Raw genomic sequence first — 25,527 nt, 5'->3', positions numbered from 1 at the left:
GGAACTTCCTGGCTGGGGTTGCCAGTGTGCATTCACTTATAGGTGGCGTATAACCCACATAGTAATTACTATGGCTGCTCTTTGTCCCGTGATGTACGATAAAGAAATAAGGTTATTCATTTAACCGGTCATTGGTGATAATACTATGGCTGATCGGTGTATAGAAACAGGATGATTGTTCGGTCAGTTATCCTTTTATGGAGTCATATTAGTGAAAACAGCTTTAGAGAAAATACACTCCAGAATCATGCAAAAAAAAAACAAAAACACTGATTATATCGCAAACATGTCTTTAATATGATTATTCAAACAATATAATGCAATTGGGAATACGTTGCAATGTCCAATGTCGCATGTTAAAATGTTCCACAACTTTAGGCACAGTTTTTTGCAGGGTCGTGCAGTCACACGGAAGTGCATTTGTCCATAGGTTTTGTTACTTACAAAACCGTATTCCAGTGATATTAGAAAGCCAGAGCAAGGTTTCCATTGTCCCAAGAGGAAGAGTAGAGGGTACTCTTGCAGTCTGCCTTGCAGAAATACTTGGTAAACATTACCTCTGAACTTGGAAACTGCTACCTCACAATAATACTACTTCAATATGAAGCAGGGAGTCACCACCATGATTGTGGCTGTATAGCTAACAGGCAGTTTTGAGACGGCGCTTTTTCACGAATCAGGTCTTTCACTACCATTTTCTTCTGGCGCAATCTTTCACAGCTGTGGAAGAGCCCACATGACATCGCTGGTCTGGCAGCACAAACGAAAATGCTGAATGATAGGTGTAACCTCAAATCAATGTAGCCGTGATAAGTAGCCATCCAAATCCTGGGAGAAAACAAACAAAAAAAAACTGTTACTTTCACATTAGTAGTATAAGAGATCTTGGTTGACAATGCCTCATCAAAAACAAGATTTTTCAACCTGCTTTACAGGTGGGTTTTAGTCCATTTCAAGTAGGCCTAAGGCTACTAGGTTAACACCTATGCATGAAGCTGCTGGGGTCTACCCGCATTCTGTAAATTTCCCACCGTACATTTAAAATGTAGTGCCGGTGTAATCTGCAGCGGATGTCAACGCAAGTTAACACCAAAAACACAGGTTACAAACATTTGTTTGCCTGCCCCGGATCGCATTGTACAAAGAGCTCGTCAGCTGATGTCACTCCAGTCCAGGCACTGAATTGATCCAGACTTTACAGCATGGGTACACCTAGATGCCTGAACAAGCAGCTGGCTCAGTCTCTTAGCTGGCCGGAAGGGAGACTAAGCCAGCCGTTCCCACCCCCTCCACAGCCCAGCGCTCAAGTGAGCACTGAAGGCACACAACAGAGCCGGAGACTGACAGTTGCAGGGCTCTGAGGGAAGAATTGAGCAATCAGTGGTGTTGAAGTTCTCAGTGCAGAGGTGACAGGGGACAGATGCAGCATTAAATCGATGCTGCCTCCACCTAGGTCAGTATCATTTTTTTTTGGGGGGGGGGGGGGTCTTCATTTGTGTAAATGCAAAATTGTGTTTTTGCCAAACCAAAAATAGACAAATCCATCTCTCACTGGGCTCAAGTCACATACTGGTCTGTAGTTTCCAGGTGCTGTCAATTGCTTGTTTCTGCCGATATACTCTATCTTATAAATTTACAATTGAAGGAATGCTGCACACCAGAATGCAGAAAGTCTACTATATGAAATCAAAGGGTAGGAAGCACAAACTTTAAAATTGCATCAAAAATGCATTACTGCCTGCTGTGATTTTTTTCTTTTTAATAAGAGTCCTGCATTCCAGAGCGCAGTGTTCCTTCAATTGCAAGTTTATAAAGTAAATGTCTAGAAAGATGCCTCCCCAGGGACACGAGTGCCAGATCTACCTTTCACCAGGCGCTACACCGAGCACAAATTGGAATCTGCTGTTACTGTTGCCTCCCCCTCCCCCCGACTTAGGTCTCAATATAAATTTTTGGATAAGCTTTCAACACGCTGGGGTCTTCTGTCCAGCTCTGGCAAAGAAATAACCAAAAGAGTGCTTACATTGTAAAGAAATTTACCATGCTCACCAATATTACATGTATACCATTTACAGCAGTTTATAAATACTAAAACACTCAAACATCCAATTTACCTTTGCTATGTTGCCGGTATAACCTGGAACTGATGCAAGGTAACTTTCCTGAAGCCAAATTGCACTTAGTTGGCGTTTTAGCATTAAAACATTTCTAGAAGAAAGAAGGTAATTATAAACTATTCAAGCTAAAAGTACATAAAAGTATATATTCTCCCTCTCTCCAAGTGTAACATATCCCCACTATATTCTGAAAGGACAACTAAAAAGTATAAGCCACCAGAAGAGTAAGAGTGCAGTTTGAGACTGGTGCTACATAGCGATTCAATCTCTGAGATTAATTTACTAGAAGAGTCAAAGCCATTCACTTAGGAAAGTGAAAGGTCATTGATGCAGTAGACTTTTACCACACACATTTTTCATAAGATAACGCATTATAAATACTTGCGACCTGCATCAGCATGAACTCCCTTTACAGTTACTGCAATAAAAATCAGCTTTTGTTCAAATCAGGAAGTGCAGTGTACCCATGCAGGAAGCATCAATGATGACAGGTTGGTAAATTTTACTATTGGGCCTCACATAAGATATATAAAAATGCCATATTTTATGACTACAGCAGGCTCATACCCCAGATGATGTCTCTTAAGACGAAACGCGCTAAGGAAGCTCTGTTGATGTCACTGTTACCCACAAACTTAAATTTTAAGCGCTTGATCCACTTTTGAAATGTGAGCATTTCCAATTTTCTTTTAATACATTTTATGGTTTATATGGATTTATACCATGTGGAGTATTTTCTTTCTTGGTCAGGCTATTTTGAACACTTGAGGATTTGGACTGACAAGTTGGCTGCTTCTGAAGACCGCTTCTTGGTGACATCTGACCTATTGGAGTGCCTTACAACTTGATCTGGAACCCAGTAGTGAAGGTCCCATATATTTTGGTGGTTGCACCATAAGCCTTGTTGACTCACTGAGCATATGCCCATTTGAGTCCTCTCACGCCGGCAAGACTCCTCGCTAATTAGTGGTGGTTTTATTGTCTGTGTCCTCACCTCAACATTGATGTGACATGGAATCCCACTTCTAGTTACACAATTTGTTTTCACGATTTATATAAAGACTGCTATGTTTAGGTTTTAAAACTTTTTTATGATGGCACATGGCCTTTAATTTTCATTATTAGTTTGTATACATATGTATTACCATGTTTTGAGCACTGCACATAGTTTTACTTTATAGTAGAAAGATTCACTGGTCACAAAAGAAACAGATTTTCAAATCTTCCACGTCACATACATTCCATGTTCTAGACATAACCATTAAAAATCCTTTTCCTACGCCCTTACATCTGTGGACCCTACAACTGTCCTGCAGATTGGGATTATGGTGGCGTGGTCTTCTGTTCTTGCCCTCTTCAAAACAGTTTATACTGGTAATGTTGTCTGCCTGTTTCGAATAAAAAACTATCCATGCTGCCTGGTTCAAAGTGACTACACTTGTGAACGATTTGTAAAAAGGATTAAAAAAAAAAAAAAATTGCTATAAAAGCTGAAAGTATGAACATACTTTCATGTAAAAATGTGAAATGTTCACAAGAAAAAATGTACAGAAAATGAAATTTCCTTAGCTTTCCTTTGTGGCCAAAACTAAGAATATTTTAATAATACCATTCACACACTTACTCATCTAATGAATTTTCAGGGCTTGTAGAGAATTGTGTCCACCACTTCTTTACAATTGCTTGAAGCCAGTTAAGACCAACTATTACATATCTGAAAAGACAATATAGGTCATCAACCTGGACATTTGTTTGATATTAATCATGACATTTACACTGGTTAATTCCATTACAAAATATAGCGGTAAAGAACATTCTGATGATGGTAATTTAAATGAGCATATAACTCAAATGATCGATCCTTAATATATTAAAGTATAACGTATATGGTGAATAGCTTGCATGTCTAAACTGCATCAAGGTGGCAGCCGGTGAGACTGGTGTCCGTCGTGACCACCGTCCAATGACACGGGAGGAACGACTTCCCGGCCCGAAGAACCGGAGACGTCAGCCACCACACTAGGGAGGACCTGACCAGCGACTCACCCAGATTTGCCAATCCAGAGACGAAGGGCGCTTGTCCCAATGTGACAATTTCTCTCTGCAACACTCGTGTGAAATTGAGCATACGGAACCGCCTCCAAGGAGGCCACCATGGGACCCAGCACTCACGCAAAAGCGAAGCGACCACTTTTGGGTTGTCAACCGCTGCACCGCAGCCTGCAGTGTCTAGTTTCTCCATGGGAAGAAAAAAACTCTTGCCTCCGAGGAATCCAGGACCAACCCAGGTATTCCAGGCATTGACGGTACCAACACCGACTTCCGAACATTCAGCAGACAACTGAATTCCCAGAGGGTCTGGCAGGCGATAGACACATCCACCTCCAACTCTGAGCTTGAAGAAGCTCTCAGAAGGTCGTCCAGGTATCCTACACTAGCGATTCCTCGCTGCTTCAGCAGGGCCAGAATCGGGGCGAGCACCTTGGTGAAAACCCTTGGCAAAAAAGAAAAAGCACCCACACAGCAGCGAACACCTGGGACCCCCAGGCAGGGATTTAGTCACCACTATTGTAAACCTGATCAAGTGTCGGGCTCCCTTGCCTCCGCCTGTAAAAGCAATCAAGCATCCAATTCAGTGGCAACTAGTCAGTCAAAGAACTGTCTACAGTCTGAGGGGCATGTATCATTGCAAAGAGCAAAAAAAAGCTCTCCTGCACTCCGGTGTTACGCTAGATACGGGTGGTAAAGGCTAGTCTTTAGTTCAAGGCAGTCTATAGTTTTGCAGCCCTTCTCAGAACAATGGGTGTTCGTTTAGCTTAAAAAAAAAAAAAAAGAAGGAGGGTGCACTGACCTAGTGCATTACCAAATTTAAGAGTTTTATTAAAAAGTAGAATAAAAGCAATAGTCCTACTCACAAACAAGCTGAATCACTTGGCACCTGCGAGCAGTGCTCCCATTTGATCATAATAGACTGCCATGGGAATTCCGTCCCAATAGGTGGAGCAAGTCTGGATTAATGGGCGGGGCTTAGTTGATTGAAGTCACCTGGGCCTAGACGTATGTATGTATGTATGTATGTATGTATGTATGTATGTATGTATGTATGTATGTATGTATGTATGTATGTATATATATATATACACATATATATATATATATATATATATATATACATACATATATATATATATACATACATATATATATATATACATATATATATATATATATATATATATATATATATATACACACACATATACATACATACATACATACACACACACACACACACACATACACACACACAGCAGAGTGTGTAAATAGTACGATTGCTTTTATCTACTTTTAATAAAACCCTTAAATTTGGTAATGCACTAGGTCGGTGCGCCCTCCTTTTCTTTTTCCATCGCAAAGAGAACATTAAAGTGCACGTTTTCTCCCCATGAACAAAAATCTTTCAAGGATGGAGCATTATTTTATGGTTTGTAAACTAGCAATCTGTGTATGTAGTGGGTATGTCCCTCTCTTTTCCAAGAAAGTCACACTATTCAACCACTTCGATTTAGAGACCATTGCAGGGCATTTGAAACAGGTTCAGTGGCCCAAAACAATCTGCCAAATATGGCTGATCAACATAAGGTTTACAAATAGTTTTCTAGAAGTTTATCTAAATGTTCACAAGTAGAAAGGCATCACAAGCTTTGCAACTAAAAATAATTCTGGATATTAACACTGAACACCATGTCCCAATTTGGACTAAATGAGTAACAGACATTTTTTTTACCCCAATGTACATATTAAAAATTGTATTCAATACTTTCAAAGTTATCTCCCTGTAAGCATGAGATTGCTTTCCTCCCCGCCAGTCTTGCCTCTAGTCAGCGACATAATGCAGCACATAATGTATGTAATGCAGGTATACTGCCATTAACGAAAGTGTTAGAAATGAAAAAGGCTAAATATTGTTTGACACTGCAGCTTTACGGTGACGCAATTCCCCCTGTGCTGGCCGGCCTCGATCTATGGAGAGAAGCAGGAGGGGGTCGTGATGCTAGTCTGCTGGCCAGCTGACGTTAAAGGGGAATCTTGGTCCCCTACTGCTTCTCTTCGTAGATCGAGGCTGGCCAGCACAGGGCGATCACGTGACCGCACCGTTGCGATGTCAGAAATAGTATTTAGCCTTTTCATTTTACACTTACTTACTCGTTAATGGCTGCATATCTGCATGGCAAACATGTAAAGTCACATATTGACTTTAAACACTTTAAGTTACATTAAACAGAGTTCAGATAATTTAGGTGTTGGCACCATTTGTGCAACCGAGAATATACTACAGTGAGAAGAGTCCTTAAAAAATAACTTGCCTGTCTATAGGTTTAATACCTTGAGTCACGTATTTGAGTTCCGACTTGTGACAAGCTTGTTCCAATCAACTCACAAATTTAGAGGAAGAGCTATTGCTCCTTCATCCAGAGTGGGGGCAGTCTAACAAAGGTGATGCATTTCTGGCCAATCACCAGGTGAACACAGAGGGGGGAGGGGGCCTGAAAATTAAAAACTAACACAGCCACCACATCCAAGGATTAGTAAGCCGCAATACATTACATTTTTCGTTCCAAGATCAATGTCAATTTAAATATTTTGGAATATGTAGGCCACTTACTCTTCAAATTTGCTCTTAAGTAGAGACTTTACCAACGGTAACAGGTCAACACAACAACCAACTGAAATTGAAGCCTTGTCTTCCTGTAAACTACAAAAAAATAAAAATGGTTAGAAAAATATTGGAATAAAAAAAAAAAAAAAACACACACACACACACACACACACACACACACACACACACACACATTTAGGGTGTCCGTTTATTAAACCGAGAAGACTTTTCTCAGTTCAGTTCTCAGGAAAAAAATGTATCTCCTCTGCAGCCAGTTTAACCAGTTAAGCCCCGGACCAATATGCAGCCTAAAGACCCAAGGTGTTTTTACAGTTCGGGACTGCGTCGCTTTAACAGACAATTGCGCGGTCGTGCGACGTGGCTCCCAAACAAAATTGGCGTCCTTTTTTCCACACAAATAGAGCTTTCTTTTGGTGGTCATAAAAATTAATAAACAAAAAAGTCATTCCGGGATAAACTGAAAATTTAGCCAGAAAAAAAATAACCTCCGATCTTATTTTCATTATTCGATGCTCCGCTACCAGTTATTAAACACCCCCGCGTTCTGTACTAATATATATTGTTATTCTAATCTGATACGGCATGTACAACATGATTAGATTACCTTTCCATTTCTCGCTACTTAATTATTTTGCCCTCAGTCACTATGAGGACTCTCCCCGAGTTTTCCAGTATCAAAGATGGAACCCGTGGGTATTTAAACACTTAGCGCGCTGACGTCAACATCCGGCTTACTCCCCCGTTGAAGTCCATTAGCGACGAAACGATCGTAGGGTGCCGTGACGTCATCGCGTTCCGTCCTGAACGCCGGTTGTGTTTTCCTGACCGAGTAGCGAGAAGCATCGGAACAAGAGATCGGAGACGATTTGCTATCCATGCTGTATTTACATTGCCTAATTGTAAGTGCAACTTTTTATTAAACCCTCTTCTATTTTCAAACGTTATACGCTATGAGAGGTCCTTCTTCTTTTTTTTGGTTTATGACTCTTCGGATTGTATGCTGAGCTATACCGCAGTTATCTTGACGGCTAAGGTATTGGGAGACCAGACTTCCCACAGGCCCTATTAGACTGATGCAAAACAGTCTTTTCATCTGGTAAGCAGGCAATCTTATCCTTCTTCACGGGTGTATTGGTGACAGCTTACCTCACATCAATCAGGAGTCTTTCACATTGTCTGCACAATCCACTTTTCTTTCACAAGGAGAATTACTGGATAGAGTCATATGAACTTTGTTTCGTGGCTTTTCAAGACTTTTTTCTTCATATATCCATCTGCAAATCTAAAGTTTTTTTCTGGCTAAATTTTCAGTTTATCCCGGAATGACTTTTTTGTTTATTATTAATTTTTATGAGCACATTATCACTCATTAGCGCTGCACTGCTTTTTTCTTTTTTATGTTACCAAGTTGTTGTACACAATTTAGTGCTAGCAGCTATTTACATTTATATTTCAATATTTAATTTAGCGCAGCGTCAACCTTTTGGTTTTTCTTTATTTCTTTTGGTGGTATTTGATCACATCTGCGGTTTTTAGTTTTTGCGCTATAAACAAAAATAGAGCGACAATTTGGAAAAAAATGCAATATTTTTTACTGTAATAAATATCCCCCAAAAACATATATAAAAACATTTTTTTTCCTCAGTTTAGGCCGATACGTATTCTACCTATTTTTAGTAAAAAAAAAAATCGCAATAAGCGTTTATCGATTGGTTTGCGCAAAATTTATAGTGTTTACAAAATAGGGGATAGTTTTATTGCATTTTTGGCGGCGGCGATCAGCAATTTTTTTCGTGACTGCGACATTATGGCGGACACTTTGGACAATTTTGACACATTTTTGGGACCATTGTCATTTTCACAGCAAAAAATGCATTTAAATTGCATTCTTTATTGTGAAAATGACAGTTGCAGTTTGGGAGTTAACCACAGGTGGCGCTGTAGGAGTTAGGGTGCACCTAGTATGTGTTTACAACTGTAGGGGGGGTGTGGCTGTAGGAATGACGTCATCGATCGTGTCTTCCCTATAAAGGGAATGACGCGATCGATGCGCCGCCATAGTGAAGGACGGGGAAGCCGTGTTTACATACGGCTCTCCCAGTTCTTCAGCTCCGGGGAGCGATCGCAACAAATAGCCGCGCCGTGGTCCCGGATCGCTCCCCGAGCGGACCCGACCTCCGCATGTAGCGGGGGGGGGTCCCGATCGGACCCCCCACCCGCTAATAGGCGAGGACGTACGTGTACGCCCATGTGCCTGTACGTGCCATATTGTGGACGTATATGTACATGCGGGGGTCGGGAACTGGTTAATAAACTGAGAACTTCAGTTCTCAGGAGGGAGAACAGAGAAGTGTTTCCTCTGAAAACAGCCGAGGTCTGTGTAAAAGTGGGTGGGCTGCCTGTAATCTCGTGAGATTACGGTGCAGACGAGTTAAAAAAAATGAAACTAAAGTGATAACCGTACGTACATTTTTTTTTTTTTCGATAAGGAAGGTCATTATATAATTTTTGTTTTTCTGGTGATACCTCTCCGTTACCAAACAGATTAAATTGAAAGTTCTAATACAAAAACTAGTCAATTTGAGGCATTATTATCAAATGTGGACCGTGAAGGAGAGGCCTGCCTATTCATCTTGGATATCCTAGTTGGGACCATACAACTATCAAATGTCATGCTGAAATCAAGATATGCAATGTCCACAGCACCACCCTTGTTCAAAACATTGGTGTTATAGTAAAAAAAATTCAAATCAGATTGGTATGACACGATCTGCCCTTAGTAAAGCAATGCTGCCTTGGGTACAGCAAGGCGTTTTTCAGGGAACAATGATCCTCCTTTTCAGGAGTGATTCATTAACTTGAGTACAAGCAATGTCTTGTAACTGGCCTGTAATTGCCAGCTTCTACCTTGCTGCCCTTCGTGTAGATAGGTACAGTATTAACTGTCCGCCAATCGTGTGGAATGCCTCCCATTAGAAGATGGTTTGACGAGGATCTTATCCCATCTATTCCCCGGCAGTGTCCCATTTCATCCTTGGGAAGTTATGGTGTCTTGCTTTATCTGATCTCTGGCCAGGGATACGTGAAGCAATAGGGGTATTAGGTATGCATACTATCATTTTTATTATATGTGGTTACTTCAGATATATTGATTTGTGCCGTTATATACACCATTTTAATGTTGTGGTACATGTCTTGACTTACAAAAAAAAATAAAAATTTTTTTTTTATAAAAAAGGGTTTGACAGTTTGGTTAAGAATGCAGCAAATGTGACAATTCACAGTATGCTTTAAAGTTAAAGGGGCTATAAAGATTGTTTTTCCCCCTAAAAAGCTTTTTTTACCTTAGTGCAGTCCTCCTTTACCTCATCCTTCGATTTTGCTTTTAAATGTCCTTATTTCTTCTGAGAAATCCTCACTTCCTGTTCTTCTGTCTAACTCCACACAGTAATGCGAGGCTTTCTACCTGGTGTGGAGAAAACCTCTTGAGGGGGGAGGGGGCGATAAGGAGGGTCAGGACACTCTACCTTTGCAGATAGAGAAAGGAGCTGTGTGTTAGTGGGCATCCTGACACTCCTACTCGCCCCCTCAAGAGGCTTTCTCCACACCAGGGAGAAAGCCTTGCATTACTGTGTGTAGTTACAGACAGAAGAACAGGAAGTGAGCATTTCTCAGAAAAAATAAGGACATTTAAAAGCAAAATAGAAGGATCAGGTAAGTGAAGGAGGACTGCACTAAGGTAAAGGAAGCTATTTAGGGGAAAAAAATAGTTTTCCCTTTAACCGTTTTGGGCAGAAGATAAAGCGGAACTAAACCCATCCCCAGTTCTGGGAACTTGCTAAATTGGTAGTTTAATTCTGCCTAAATAGGGCCATGTTGAATAGAGTAAATCTCTAATACCTCGCTGCCTCTGGCTGAATTATTTTTTTTTTTTTTAAGCCACTTACCTAGTAACAAGCACACAGCATACGCCAAGTCATAATTCCTGATTGCATACTTGTTCCAGGCCAGTGACTAAAGAAATACTGTGACTGAGTTACTTGGCTCTGCAGCCTGATCTGACCCATCTCAACCTACTTCCTCACTTGCCCAAACTTGTACCTGCTCAACAAAATTACAAATTCCTCTCCAAACTGTCAATACTGGTTAGTACTGCAAGTTGCTCATTTCATTGCACATGTACTTTCAGATAAGCAACCCACTGACACAGTGCATCCTGTTCTAGGAGTGTATGCATTTCATGTATTTCTGTAGCAACCAGATAAGAGATGCGTTTTAAAGTGATCAGATTATGCTTGCACATGGGAACTTAGGACTTTCCTGGCTGCATGATTGTGCTAGGTAACAGACTCAAAGTATTGCAGTCAAAGGCACAGTAGACCTTAAACGTGGCACTTTAGAATGAGGTCAGCATGTGTAGTTAGCTCCGCACTGGTTACATACTTTCAAATTCTAGTGTAAATGGCTTTTCACCTCAACATGTCTGTAAAGCCAAAAACTTTGCTTTAGACAAGCAAAAGGAATTGGTTAGGAAAACTGTCAGTTTTTGTTTCCTGTCTGTCCCATCAGAGGAAATCCCTTCTTAGGAAGTTGACATTAGTGTCCCTGTTGAAGTTTACACCCTCACCATACATGCCAGTGACAAATCCAGAATTTTGCATTTCCAATTACTTCTCTACCCTCATCTCCCCAGTGAGGTCACCACCTTGTCCAATTAGAGAACATCTTCTAAGGAGTTTTGTCTGAATGGCAGCAATACCAAATGAGCGAACCCCTTTGGCTACTGTGCAGAGGGGACAGGATCTGGAAGATTGTGGCTATCCCTGTAGTAGTGACAAGTCAAAAACAAAAAAGGAGAACTAGAACCCCTAACTGGACTTTTAAGGCACTTGTGATAAATTGTATGTAGAAAAAAGTTTAACTTTATATAATATTTATTAGAAAAAATCAAGAAGAGGAATTAAAAAAAAAAAATCAACATGATCAGGGGTATACACAGACTATTTGTACACATAGATACAGAATTGTAGTTTTGCATTGTATGGTGTGGTTCTCTAAATTGTCCCGACGTTTCTGAGAGATGTCTCTCTTTCTTCAGGGGTATAACGAAGAGTCACACATTTCTAGCTAAACAAACTGTCATGTAAAGGTCATTCTGATCATGTAGTCAAAAGCATAAAACAGACTGCTGGTCCAGATCGGTTGGTGTGATTAGTTATTTAGAGGGATGATCGTACGAATCACCTGGTATATAGCCAGGCTGGTCCCCAAAGAGGGGAGAAAGTGCTGCTGGAGCCAATGAATTTCCCTGGGCCCAGATTTATCTTGCTTGCTAGGGTAGATTGTGTTAGGATTGTGGAGATCTGTGGAGAGGAGCAGTCATGTTGTCCAGCCAGCAGTTGGACCGTGACAACTACTATACTGATTGTCAGCTTCCACAACAGGCCCATGGGCATATTTTCATGCGTACATTGGACCAGCTAGGTTAGTAGTTTCTTAAAAAAAAATTATATATATATATATATATATATATATATATATATACATACACACATACACACATACACACATACACACATACACACATACACACATACATATATATATATACACACACATACATATACAATTTATGTTCTCAAAAAAATTATACAATTCTATCTTTCAATTAAACTTTACTATCAAAAACACAATCACAGGTGCAGTAAAATTTGAAAAGTGCTTTAAAGCCTAAACATTTGTTTGTACCTTAATGAATTCCTTACATTAAAAAATAAAATAAAATAAAAAAGTAAAAAATAGGCAACGATTTTGACCCCCCCCCCCCCCTCTTACCTGAGCCCTCATTCGATCCAGTGCTGTGCAGCTCTATGCCCTTACTTCCAGGTCTCACTGGGTTTGCTGGGGCACTGAGAGCTATTGGCTCCCTGTGCCATCAATTAAAGCCAGTGATGAGGATAGGGGCAGGGTAGGATACTGTTGTCTGCCAGTGGATGCAACAGGGCTCAGGAGCGAGCATGCACCAGTGCCCCCTGGGAAACTGCTTCCTGTGGGGCCAGAGAAAGAGCCAGCAGCAATTCCATCTGTTCCATTGGGGATATTTCCCCTTATTTCCTGTCCCATAGCCAAAATAGGAACCGAGAGTATAGCCCAGGAAATACCAGTGTGTTAACAGAACTAGTGTCCCCATTGGAAGGCTTCCCCTCTATTGACAAAATGCTAATGTCAAACCAAAAACGGAGGAATTTTACTTTCACGGATAATGGTTAACAAGACAAAGTGAATCATCCCAAGAGGAAACAGCAATAAAGCCTGACAGGTTCATATCCCTCTCCACTATCCAAAACGAAAACAAAAATTGCATTTAGCCACACTTTAAGCGTGAGAAGAAAAAATAAAAAAAAGCCAGTACACAGTAATCCAAGTTACAATTGAAAGTTACCTGTTTGTAAGAACTGGAAGACAATCTGCCATCACTCCTAAATCCTGCATCCTGTAGAAATAAAGGGGGTAAAGTATTTATCGGCACGACTGTGTCCCTCATAAAACTCTAAGTTACGATAGAAAGGCCGCCCCCACCGTAATGAACTTCTATTTACACTGCTAAAAAATCTGTAAGGCGACCGCGACCTTACATTGGACCCCCATCCCGTTCAGTCTGTTATTTGAAAGCCGCTCCACACGACCTGGAGATTTGAAATCCTCGTGACTCCCTTCACAGCGCCGACAGGGAGGGTTAGACAGATTCCGTTACATGGTCCATTGTAAGGTCACCTTACAGATTTTTTGTAAATGGTGAATGTACACTTTAAGGGCTCATTTATATATGCAAAGAAATTTGAGCGCCCGTTAACACACCTAATGCATTATGACTTAATGGCGTGTTTAATAGGTTTTTTGTGTTGCTTTCAAAGCTTGCTAGGCGCCTCTGTGTTGGTTTGTATTCTTGCCTAGTAATGGTTTCTAAATGCATCTCACACATGCTGTAAAGGGGCATTTGTGACCGGTTTGCCGCATGTTTACCCTGACATCTATGGAAACATTTGGGGGAGCAGTAAAGCCTGGCAAACTGCATGTCTGGTCATTTCTGATGCACCAATGGGACCATGTGAACACTGAGCACGGCAATGCACACAATTTTGACATGTTTGTGGGGGCTTCAAAAAAATAAAGGCTCATGAAATGCCTGCTTTTTTTGCAGTGGTTTTGGGTTCAGCCTTACGACCATGATGCTTAATGAACAAAGGTCTAGTATTCTTCACAACACACACGCCAAATTCATGAAGATCTCGGAACCGTGGTTGACACACGCCTTCCCTGATCTTCCCTTGGCAAACGTGGGGCAACTAATTGACTTCTCCGGCGACTCTGGTTCCTACCCTACTCCTCTGCTTACTGTTACCTCTCTCTCTCCTGTCTTGCTTTCTGCTCTTTCCTGTGAAGGGTTTTTCAGCTCGCTTTAGCTACCTATTGGTGTCAGGTCTATCTACCGAGAGCTCATCGCAGCACATGTCCTGGCTTTTTTTTGCAATTATGTTTTTTTCCCCCAAACTACACAAGTCTGTTTAAAGGCCCATACACACAGACTTTTTGAAACCGAACTTCAAAATGACCAGGTTTTCAAAAAAAATCCAACCGTGTGTTCGATCTGCAAACGGACAAACTTTTCGGCAACATTCCTACAGTGCAAAATCCTAATCGTGTGTACAGAAATCCATCGGACTTTAGTCCAAAGTACAAACACGCATGCTCAGAACCAATGTTAAAATCAACCAACAATAGTATAAGTTGACCAAAGGGTGGCGGTAAAGAGCAGAAAAACCACATGATTTTGAGAAAGTTTGTTGAAAAAGTCTTTCTATGTTCATGGCCAAAACCCTTCAAACCAAAATTCACAGAAAAAAAAGTTTGTTTGAAGTCTGTGTGTATGTGTCTTAAGTTAGATGTGCCCGTTATGTTGGTCTATGTTGCCAGTCATAGCCCCTGTGCAGGGGGTGGACTAAGTGCATTTGTATTATTGACTACCTTTGATACATTCACAATAATTAAAAAAAAAAAAGATATATATATATATAGATATAGATATATATATAGATATATAGATATATATATATATATATATATAGATTATATATATATATATATATATAGATATATATATATATATATATATATATATATATATATATATATATATATATATATATATATATATATATATATATATATATATATATATATATATATATATACATACATACATATATACATACATACATACATACACACACATATACACACACACATACACACACACACACTTGAACAAGAAAGATTGTGTAAACTTAGCCTGACAGACAAGTGGAGAGAGCCAGCACCAATTCTTGCAATTTGAAGTGATATCAAATACATTTTTTTGTGATAAAAAGGAGATGCCAACAGAACTTGTATGCACTTTTTTTCTCCTCTGAGCTACCTTCTCAAACACTCACCATGCTGCTCTGCCAGACTCGTTATGCTTTTGCCCCTTGTGCCTGCCAGGAAATCTGGAGTCACCCAGGAGTCTTCACTACGTGCACGCTCCGGTTTGTTACATTTAGCCATTCACAGCACTGAACACATAGTTGGTGTGAGAGGGACACAGAACCTCCTCCTCCACAGTAGCAATTGACAGCTTGGGAACTGCTTACCATTGGGGTAGAGGAAGAGCCATGGTGAAGGTATGGCTTTGTGTTCCTGTTGTGCTGCATGTGTGCGCAGCACTGAACAGCTGCATGTAACGTAGTTTCAAGAAGAAGCGTGCATGTAGAGGAGATTTCTGTGAGAAGCCATAGGTCCGGGAAGACACCAACATAAGGTGAGTCTAGCATCGTGGCCAGAAGAGAATTTAGAAAAAGGAGAAAAACACACACATAATATAAACGTTTGAGGCCAAAGGTGGCATTCCACAAAAGTAAATTATAAATTTAGAAGGCGTTAATTTTCTCCAAACAAGTACGGTAACCAAAATCAACACAAGTCAAAAATAAATACCTGACTAAATAGGCAACAAGTTCATTTACACTGTGCTTCTTCCAGAATGTTAGCGCTACATTTAGCCTGAGATTCCTGCTAAACAGGACCTGGGACATTACTTCATGATCCTTTGAGACCTGCAAAAAGACCTGAAAGTGTTACACAACTATAAATTTACAATAGGGTAAAGAAGCAACTCGCATACATTTCATGTAGTAATCAATATGTATGAAAAAAAAAGAAACCTCAGTCTAAACATCTGGAGGTGAAAAGGTTCTCCTAAGGTCTCAGCCAATGCATTTCTATGCCCTGCAGCCCGAGACCGCCCACACTGTATGGCAGCACAAGACTACCCCCTTATTCCCAAGAAATAAAAATGTAAGGTGTTAGTCAGCTATATACATCTTGAATAGCTTTGCGATTTGACATATGCTAATAAAACACTGTACGAATTGATAACATGCCTACACAGCAAACTTTACAGATCTGGGCAATGAAATCTTTGCATATTATAACCCCTTCCTGTCCTCTCCGGTCTGCATCGATTATCAGCGCAGCTGCCGAGGATGACCACCAGGGATGCCAATCAGTGCCCATCAGTAATGCCTGCCAGTGCCACATATCAGTGCCTCATCAACATTGCCCATGAGTGCTGCCTTATCAGTGCAGCTCATCAGTGTAGGAGAAAAACGTTTGTTATAAAATTTTATAACAAACAAATTTTAAAATTTGTTTAGTAATAAATAAAAACCCAGTGGTGATCAAACACCAAAAGAAAGCTCCATTTGTGGGAACAAAGTGATACAAATTTTATTTGTTTGGGTACAGTGCCGCATGACCGTGCAATTGTCGTTTAAAATGCGAGAGTGCCTGGGCAGGAGGGGGGGTTGCCCTGTATTGAAGTGGTAAAATAAAAAAAAAACTAAACTAAAATTAAAAAAATGCAGAAGAAAAATGCATGGTTAGGCCTTAGTAACTTGTACCAGGATTACAGACTGCCTTGTAACAATGTTAATTAGCTTTAGTACAAAGACGCACTTTCAAAAAAAAAAAAAAAAAAAAAGTACTTCATAAAACAACGCGACATATGCCGGTTAGGAAAGTAATACCTCTGTGAAGAAGCTGCTATACTTTGAAGAAGCTCCCTCGGTCTGAGTAGAGCCTGAGTCACTGGAGTTCAATACAAAGGTGTGTCTGTCGTTTTGGAGCTTATCCTGCAGGTTTCCTCCCAACTCATTTTCCTTATTTGCCATGTCACAGTCCAAACCTTTCAGATGCTGTTTTCTTCTATAGGCGGGGCCCAGGGATTTCCTCTTGAAAACCACCACTTTATAAAGCTGTCGATTGCTATTTGGAAAACACAAACCTGGTTATTGGAAACAAATGCTATAGATCTGATCAATACATTCATAACATCCACCTGCTCCGTTTCAATCTTCTGCACTGTATTTTTACGGACTAACTTCGCACATGTTTCTCCCTGTGCAAAAAGAAGGTTACAATTTTTTTTTTTTTTTTTTGAGAGAGAGTTTGTTTTCTGGAGACAAAAGTATATGTAGCACTTTGTACCATCTTCCTATGTGCTGTCTAAGGCTAGCTCTGTGAGGTCAGAATACCTCTCCTCCACCGCTGTCGGACAATACAGCTAGCATAAAAGCTGCTTCGACAGATGCCACTTTTCTCCATCTCCAATCACTTGTTGAAGACAAACATCTCATGAGGAATGCGGGAAAAGGGGCAAAAGGCAAGTTTGTGAAATTAGAAAAAAAAAGTACCATCTGTCAAAGCAGCTGTCTCTTTGCTAGCTGCGTTGTTGAACTGCCATGGAGGAAGAATGGGTGCCCTGTCTGACTTAACAGCTAACCTTAGATAGCAAATAGGAAGATGGTACCATATGGACTTTGTCTCAGGAAATCAAAGGGAATTCTATAAAATTACCTTCTTTGAAACTTTGTCGCATTGGAGAAAATCCTGTTTTTTTTTCTGAGTATAAAGGAACACGATCTCTCTGCTTTATCACAACGCATTATTCATAGCCTGAGTAATTAACCAACAGAATAATAAGGTATGTTTAGTGAATATTGTCAGGATGCAGCAGCAGGGCCTGAACCAATGGACAGCAGTATGAAAGGCAAGTAAAAGGCACCAGACTTCATTCATATCTGCTTTTCTACAGTATGAAAATGTTGCATTACTGTACAGACCTGCCATTTAGCTGCATCATTGTTCAATCCTGGAATTTAGCTGAGATATGCAACATTTTCCAAATCAAACGGATAATGTGATGCTGCTGGACTCCCTTCCGAGGAATCACTGCAGGTTCAAAAGAGTCTTACACTAGAAATACGTGGGGCAAATGTAGAAGTACATTCATCCACACACAATATACCAGAAACACATGCACTGCAATCTGATTTATCACTGACCAGATAAATACACCAGATCACAATGTGACGTTGAAACAGAAAAGAGTAATTCAACCAGTAACACTGAACTAAAATTTGGCAAAACAAATGTCATTACCAATGTGAGAACATTGTAAACAAGCTGGCAAACATGGCAGCTACATTCCTACAAAAAGTCATATTAAGGTCAGTTCACTGAGCGGCTTTAGAAATTTACATCAGCAGCCTTGGCTGAACACAGCTGGGAGAAACCGTGATGATGCGCCAATCCCAGCACATCACACCATTTACTTTGTTAGAACCTTATTGAACTGCCATAAGTGATTTTTCATTGTTTATTGATTGCAGCTGCATTGTGATGCACACTTTGGGTTGTCAATCACTGCTTTCTGCTATGCACCTTCGGTGATTACTGGCGTGCCAGTCGGCGGAGTGGGAGGGAGCATTTGTCTCAGGTTCTCAGCGGTGTGTTGACAGGCTGGCATCTGAGTGGATCCCAACCCTGAAGTGGTTGTAAAGTCAGACAATTACTTGAATCCCCTCTGTTAATGCGAGCTATACTGTGCATTTGTTTTTTAAATTATAAAAGCTAAATACCTTATTTTACAATGCCGATGTGCAGTCACATGACCTCCCACCACTCTCCTTTGCCAATCGAAGGACTACAGCAGGAGGGGCCGAGATTCCCCTCTGATGTGACATCAGCCTGGAGAAGCCATGCGATCGCACAGTGGCTCAGTGAAAAGGCATTGAGCTTCATAGAGAAAAAACACACACACACACACACACACACACACACACACACCCCTTGCTGTAACAGAGGGGATACCAGTAATTATGCTCAGTGACTTTACAGCCACACAGAATAGCAGCAGGAGGGGGAGAGAGGGGAGATCGGCTCTCACAGCAAAGACCAATGAGCCGACAGGCAGGAAGGGGGGGGGGGGACTGACCACACAGCGGGATGACATACACTGACCATGGATCAACAGCCATTACTGTGGTGAGAACATCTAAGGGGATTCAAAAACAGGCAGGATCAACCAAGTATTTAAACAGCATAGAATGGGACAAATGACAATGCAGAAGCCTATGCAGTTTATCATGCTTTAAAAGGAACAGGATTTTTCTTTTTTAGAGTTACAACTTCGGCCATACTTCTGTTTTACAACACGTAATTGCAAGTAAATAGAGTAGCTTCCTATCCATTTACAAATGCTGGAAGCATAGGGAATGGAAATAGTTACTGTTGAGACTTTAGTTTTGATCAACATTTATTTCCCTGGGGATCATTGGTGTGACACTCTGGCAACACTCTAAAGCAGAACTCAGAGCGGGAATTGTTTTGGTAGTACCAATGCCTGGTACACAAGATAATAGCCGCCGACCATCACTCAGCCCTGCATCATTGGATGCGATTGACAGCAGCGCGAGTCAATGGCTGCGCTGCTTTCAACCAACTAATGAGCTGGGGGGACAGCCAAGAAGCCTGCGCGTTCACGGCGCAGGACTTTCGAGGGGTCGGGTAAGTAAAGGGGGGTTTGGGGAGCATCTAATCCGCAGATGTTTTTTCACATTAAAAAGGTCAAACAAAAAACAAACACACACACACACACACTTTGATGGAGTTTATGGGTGTGTAGCGAGACTAATACTGCGTACACACGGTCGAAATATCTGATGAAAAAAGTCAGATGGCATCTTTTTCATCGAATATTGCGATCGTGTGTGCGCCGTATGACCCATCTGACTTTTTCTGGTGGAAATTCCAATGGACTTAGAAAGAGAACATGTTCTAGGATTTTTGTACTCACTGTAAAATCCCCTTTCTCTGAAGTTCATGGACGACACAACAATTTAAATCTTGACCTTATGGACGTCCCCAAGCAGTGCAAAAAAAAAAAAAACAACCTACCTCCACCCATAACACCCAGATCTCAACGGAGGAGTTGCAACCGTAAACAGCCGCCTGCAAAACCTTGTGGCCGAAGCAAGCATCCGCAGATGCACGCACATCAACCTTGTAAAATGTTGTGAAAGTTTGAACGGACGATCAGGTCGCCGCCTTACACATCTTGGAAACGGACGCTTGATGTCGGAAAGCCCAGGAGGCACCAATTTCCCTGGTCAAATGTGCCGTGACAGGAAAGGGAGGAGCCCACCCTTTTAAGGCATAAGCCTGGATCACAATCTGTCTAATCCACCGAGAAATGGTGGCCGACGAGCCTGCGAGGCCCGACTTCCAATTCTGCAGCCGAACTCCTTGATGGTTGACATATGCCACCGATGTGGCATTGTCCGACTGGATCCAGACTGGGCGTCCCTGCAGCCTCTGTGACCATGTGGAGAGCCACCGCCTGATCAACTGAAGTTTCAGCACATTGGACGCTGGAAGAATCCGCCTATCAATCAGCGACCCTGTGCCGACTGTACGCCCCAAACTCCACCTCAACTGGTTAGGCTGGCGTCCGTCGTGACTACCGTCCAATAAAAAAAGGAAGGTACGACTTCCTGGACCGAAGGGCCGGAGACCTCCGCCACCAGATCAGGGAACCCTTGACTAGCCGGCTCATCCGAATCTGACAATCCAGAGACAACAGAGATTTGTCCCATTTGGACAGGATCTCCTTTTGCAAGAATGATGGAAAGGGTACAATACTGTGCTGCCCATAAAAAAAATGTGATGGGGAAAAAAAAAAAAAAAAAAAAAAAAGATGCCTGCACCAACAAACAGATGAATTTGTGACAAAGTGTGAAAAGGAAAACAAGTGCAGCGCTATTGATATACAAATGTCAAAAATGGCAAAATATAAATAAAAGAAAAAATTATAAACAAAAACTTAAATATTACAATTGAACATGTGGTGCGAGACACGGTTAAGTGTCGTGATGCAAAAAAAGTGAGTGTCTGACGCAACAAATACACAGGTGAGATGAGAACTCAATCTCCAATCCAAAACTCAAAGAGAAAAAGTGCAAAATATGGAAAAACATGAAAAATTCTAATCTCATGTGCAAAATATAATAGACAGTCAGTAATTTATCCACTGGGGGTCTATAGCTGGTATTGATCCTGACGTCATGCAGATACTGTCAACACTGTACACTTGTGAAGCCACCACCAGAAAGGAGAAGATGGGTACTCTTACCATGAGGTGTGGACTCCCCCACAGCAGTGGTGAGTCTAAACAGCGTGAGTGTAATGTCTGCTTCTTCGGACGATCCTTCCAAAGGACAGCTGAGAAGTAACTCCAGGTTGTAGTCCAGCTGGTGTCAGGTCTACAGATCAACCTCCAGTCTGTCACTCTCCTTTTTGCAAGACTCAAGTGTGGAATTGAGCATATGGTACTACCTCAAAAGTGTCTCCCATGAGACCCAGGACTCGCATGCAAAAGCGCAGCGACGACCACTTGCGAGACGTCAACAGCTTCACCGCAGCCTGAAGAGTCTGCAGCTTGTCCAAAGGGAAAAAGACTCTTGCCTCTGAGGCGTCCAGAATCAAGCCCAGGTACTCCAGGAGTTGTCGGTACCAACACCGACTTCTGGAAGTTAAGAACACAACCGAACTTCTGAAGAGTCTGACTGTCTATCGCCATATCCTCCTAATTCTGAGGCGGAAGCTGCTCTCAGAAGATCGTCCAGGTTGCCCACTATAGCGATTCCTAGCTGTCTCAGCAAAGCCAGAATGGGGGCGAGCACCTTGGTGAAAACCCCTGGTGCCGACACCAGACCAAAAGGGAGAGCTACAAACAGGTAGTGTTCGTCCCCAACCGCAAAAACCCGCTGCCCGACGCATATGGGGACATGCAAGTATGCGTCCCTGATGTCCAGGGAAGCCAGAAAACCAAAGAATTGGACAGACTCCTTCATTCTTTGGGACTACAAATTGGAGTAGAATCCCTAAAACCTTACCTGCGACGGTACCGGCACTATCACCCCGCGCAGCAGCAGGTCCTGCACTGCCCCCAACCAGTCTTCCTGACGAGCCAGAGGAAGGTTTGAGGGAAAAAACCTGTTTGGCGGACAAGAAAGAAACTTTTGTATCCCGACGAAACCACTTTGCAAACCCACTGGTCGAAAAGCAGGGAGGTCCACCGAACTGCAAACTCCCAAAGGCGACCCCCCACCCAAGAGTCAGGAGGGGGCAGACCTTCATGCTGTCATAGGTTTGTTCGCAGGCTTGTTTGGCTTGTGAAACCAGGGACGCTTCTGTCCCTCAGTGGACACCTTGTCGGTCTGGGAACGCTTACCTGCCACCCCGGGCGGACAAAAAAATGCTTCCGAGCGGAAAAGGAGGGCCCTGGCCTACGGCGAGGCTCCTTACCTTTTCTGGATTGTGGGAGCAACGTACTCTTACCCCCAGTAACATTTTTGTTAATGTCATCCAGCGAGGCTCCAAGTAGCCTCTCTCCCTGGAAGGGCAAATCCGCCAGAGCCTTCTTAGATGCCTGGTCCGCAGACCAGTATTTTAGCCAAATCAGGCGACGTAGCACCACAGCAGACACTGAGGCTCTAGAAAGCAAGGGGGCCGTATCCAAGGCTGCATCTCAAACATACTTAAGGCCATGCACCAACTGGTTTGCCAGTTCCACGCAGACCGGGGAAGCCTGTTGCTTTTCCAACGCACGGTGCAATAATTTTGCCCATTCAGTAAGCATCTGGGACACCAGGGGCATGGCCAACACTGGCCGCAATGCTGACCCCACCACCGTAAACATGGACCGGGCCACCGCCTCGGCCCTATCGTCAGGGTCCTTAAAAGCAGGGGTCCCCTCCACTGGAATCGTGGTTACCGGGGAAGATGTCCATTTCCTCAGGAAACTAATCAAAGGGGTAACGTGCCACCATGTGTTTTGGGACTGAAAAGGCTCGCTGCGGGCGTTCCCATCCTTTGTAGATAAACTTATTAAAATAGGCCAGGTAGGGAAAAGCCTTAGCCACGCGGGCCGGCTTGCAAGACCCAAAAGGGACTGACACCTCTGTAGATGCCCCGCATTATCCCGCACCGCTGTAATAAGCGCTCCTACAAGCGCTGACCCAGACACAGAATCATCCTCACTGTTTAAGTGGTCCTGGTCCACATCCTCTGAAAATTCAGAACAGGGGCCTGTTGCCACAGCAAGGCCAGAGTCTGAATCAGAGCTAACACCTGTTAGGGACCGAAGTCAAGCCACACCAAAAGTCCACCCTCCTAGCTCCTCCCCCCATAGGACTCACCACCCTGACCCAGGTACTGTGCTTCCATCCGCTCTCCCAGTCACGAGGTGTTCTCCGTGCCATTCTAGAATATAGCCCAGCACTAGAGGAAAAAACCAGCAGAGATACTAGAAAATGGCCGGACTTTCCTGCTGTGAATACAGAAAGATGACCACGCTGACCCTCCGCGCATGTGAAGACCCCACAGCACCCAAGAATTTAGGGGAGAGACGAGCAGACCCCAATGCGCAGCCCCCAGTCTGGACTCAGAGCACCACCCGGTCAGACACACAGCAGCCCAAGCCTGGGGAGGAGGGAAAAACAGGGAGAGAAGGGGAGGAGGGAAAGAGGCCCCCTAATCGACCTCCCAGGGAATGCTCAGCTGCTCCATCCTGCCGAGACAGGTGGGACTATACTTACCCCTCTCCTGTGGGGACTGCTGGACGCATTCCGCAGACAGACCCATCACCTGAGCAGTAAGGAGTGGCTGTCGGCCACAGCACACTGACTCAGAGAGCAGTAGCCCGGTCAGACGTGTGCCCTGGAGGATATAGCTCGCCAGCCACCCCTGGTCAGACAGGGCATGTCGTGGCCGACCCAGCGCGTAGCTAGGACCTGCTCACGCTCGATGGTCGGGCTGGGGAAGACTACCAGGATCTATATTATCCAGCCTGTCACCCAGCCCAGCTGTTGATAGATCACAGGAATCAAAGAAAAAAAAAATGAAAAAAATTCCAGGACCAATGGTCCCAACCGGGAGCCAGGTCCTTCTACACTAGACAGAAAAAAACAGCTGCAGGATGCAGTGTGAGGGGTTATAGCCAGTAGGACGCCCCCTGGGCGGTACTGTGTAGTTTTGCTGTTTTAACATGTTCTGCCTAGTCCTCTCCTGAAAGCGGCGATATAACTTTAAGGTCAAGATTTAAGTTGCTGTGTCCATCAATAAACGAAAGAGAAAACCCACGCATGCTCAGAAGCATTGAACTTCATTTCTCTAGGCTCGTCGTAGTGTTGTATGTCACCGCATTTTTGATGGTCGGAATTTGGTGCGTCTGTGTATGCAAAACGGCTTGAGCGGAATTGCGTCGGAAAAAAAACGGTTGCGTTTCCGCGGCATTAGGGCTGTTCAGGGGATGCCCTTTTTCTCACTGAACTTAGTGGGTTCATCTTTGAGAATGTCTTATTTTTGATTTCTCAAGGAATCACTTGTGTTTTCAAACAGTTTAATCTGTGGCTTTTAGTGTAAAAAGTGGCTCTTTATTTCCATTTTGTAAAGTATTGAACTCCGGTTCTGAGACCATGTATTTTTTTTCTCTTTAAAAGGACATTATTATTGGTTTTATTTTACTTTTATACATGTGTATTTTTGGTAGCAATTCTTTACCACCATTTTTGTGTGTGTTGTGAAATTCTTTCTCCAGTCCCAATGAGAGGGGATCGTGTTGTTGGAACATGTTGGCTGTCTTTTGCCCTGCTTATTGTAACCAGTTAAAGACTTAGGGCCAGATTCACGTAGAATCGCAGCGGCGTAACATATCCTAGATACGTTACACCGCCGCAATTTTTTATCGCAAGTGCCTGATTCACCAAGCACTTGTGATGAAAACCTACGCCAGCGGCCTCCGGCGCAAGGCGGGCCAATTCAAATGGGTGTGTGCCATTTAAATTAGGCGGGCTCCCGCGCGGGACCTACCGTGCATGCTCCGTTTCCGAACTCCCGCCGTGCTTTGCGCGAAGTGACGTCATTTTTTTGAACGGCGACGCGCGTATCGTAATTCCGTATTCCCGGACGGCTTAGGCAAACGACGTTATTTTTTAAATTTCGACGCGGGAACAACGGCCATACTTTATACAGCAATACAATTGCTGTGTAAAGTTAAGGCACCAAAAAAACGACTAACTTTGCCATGGGAAACTAGACTAGCAGCGACGTAGCGAACGCGAAAAACCGTCGTGGATCGCCGTAACTCCTAATTTGCATACCCGACGCTGGTTTACGACGCAAACTCCCCCCAGCGGCGGCCGCGGTATTGCATCTTAAGATCCGACAGTGTAAAACAATTACACCTGTCGGATCTTATGGCCATCTATGCGTAACTGATTCTATGAATCA

The 25,527-nt window shown here is 42.7% G+C and overlaps 1 protein-coding gene across 4 annotated transcripts in view; it reads right to left on the bottom strand.

The window, feature by feature from the left end:
* Positions 1-273: 273 nt before the first annotated feature.
* KATNBL1 (katanin regulatory subunit B1 like 1) overlaps positions 274-25,527 on the bottom strand; it is a 43,987-nt gene continuing 18,733 nt past the window's right edge. For 3 of the 4 annotated variants that reach the window (XM_040333358.1, XM_040333361.1, XM_040333360.1), the window contains exons 4-10: positions 16,923-17,160; positions 15,832-15,962; positions 13,241-13,291; positions 6,784-6,873; positions 3,742-3,831; positions 2,115-2,208; positions 274-828 (exon numbers count right to left, since the gene is read on the bottom strand). In XM_040333358.1, the coding sequence (XP_040189292.1) occupies positions 796-828; positions 2,115-2,208; positions 3,742-3,831; positions 6,784-6,873; positions 13,241-13,291; positions 15,832-15,962; positions 16,923-17,160 (727 nt within the window). In that variant the 3' untranslated portion in view covers positions 274-795. The remainder of the gene's footprint in view (positions 829-2,114; positions 2,209-3,741; positions 3,832-6,783; positions 6,874-13,240; positions 13,292-15,831; positions 15,963-16,922; positions 17,161-25,527) is intronic. The other variant, XM_040333359.1, reaches the window with a different exon arrangement.

The sequence above is a fragment of the Rana temporaria genome, chromosome 13, assembly GCF_905171775.1.
Source record: "Rana temporaria chromosome 13, aRanTem1.1, whole genome shotgun sequence".
Classification (NCBI taxonomy): domain Eukaryota; kingdom Metazoa; phylum Chordata; class Amphibia; order Anura; family Ranidae; genus Rana; species Rana temporaria.
Note: the sequence above shows the minus strand (reverse complement) of the source record. Positions and strands in the feature narration are given on the sequence as shown.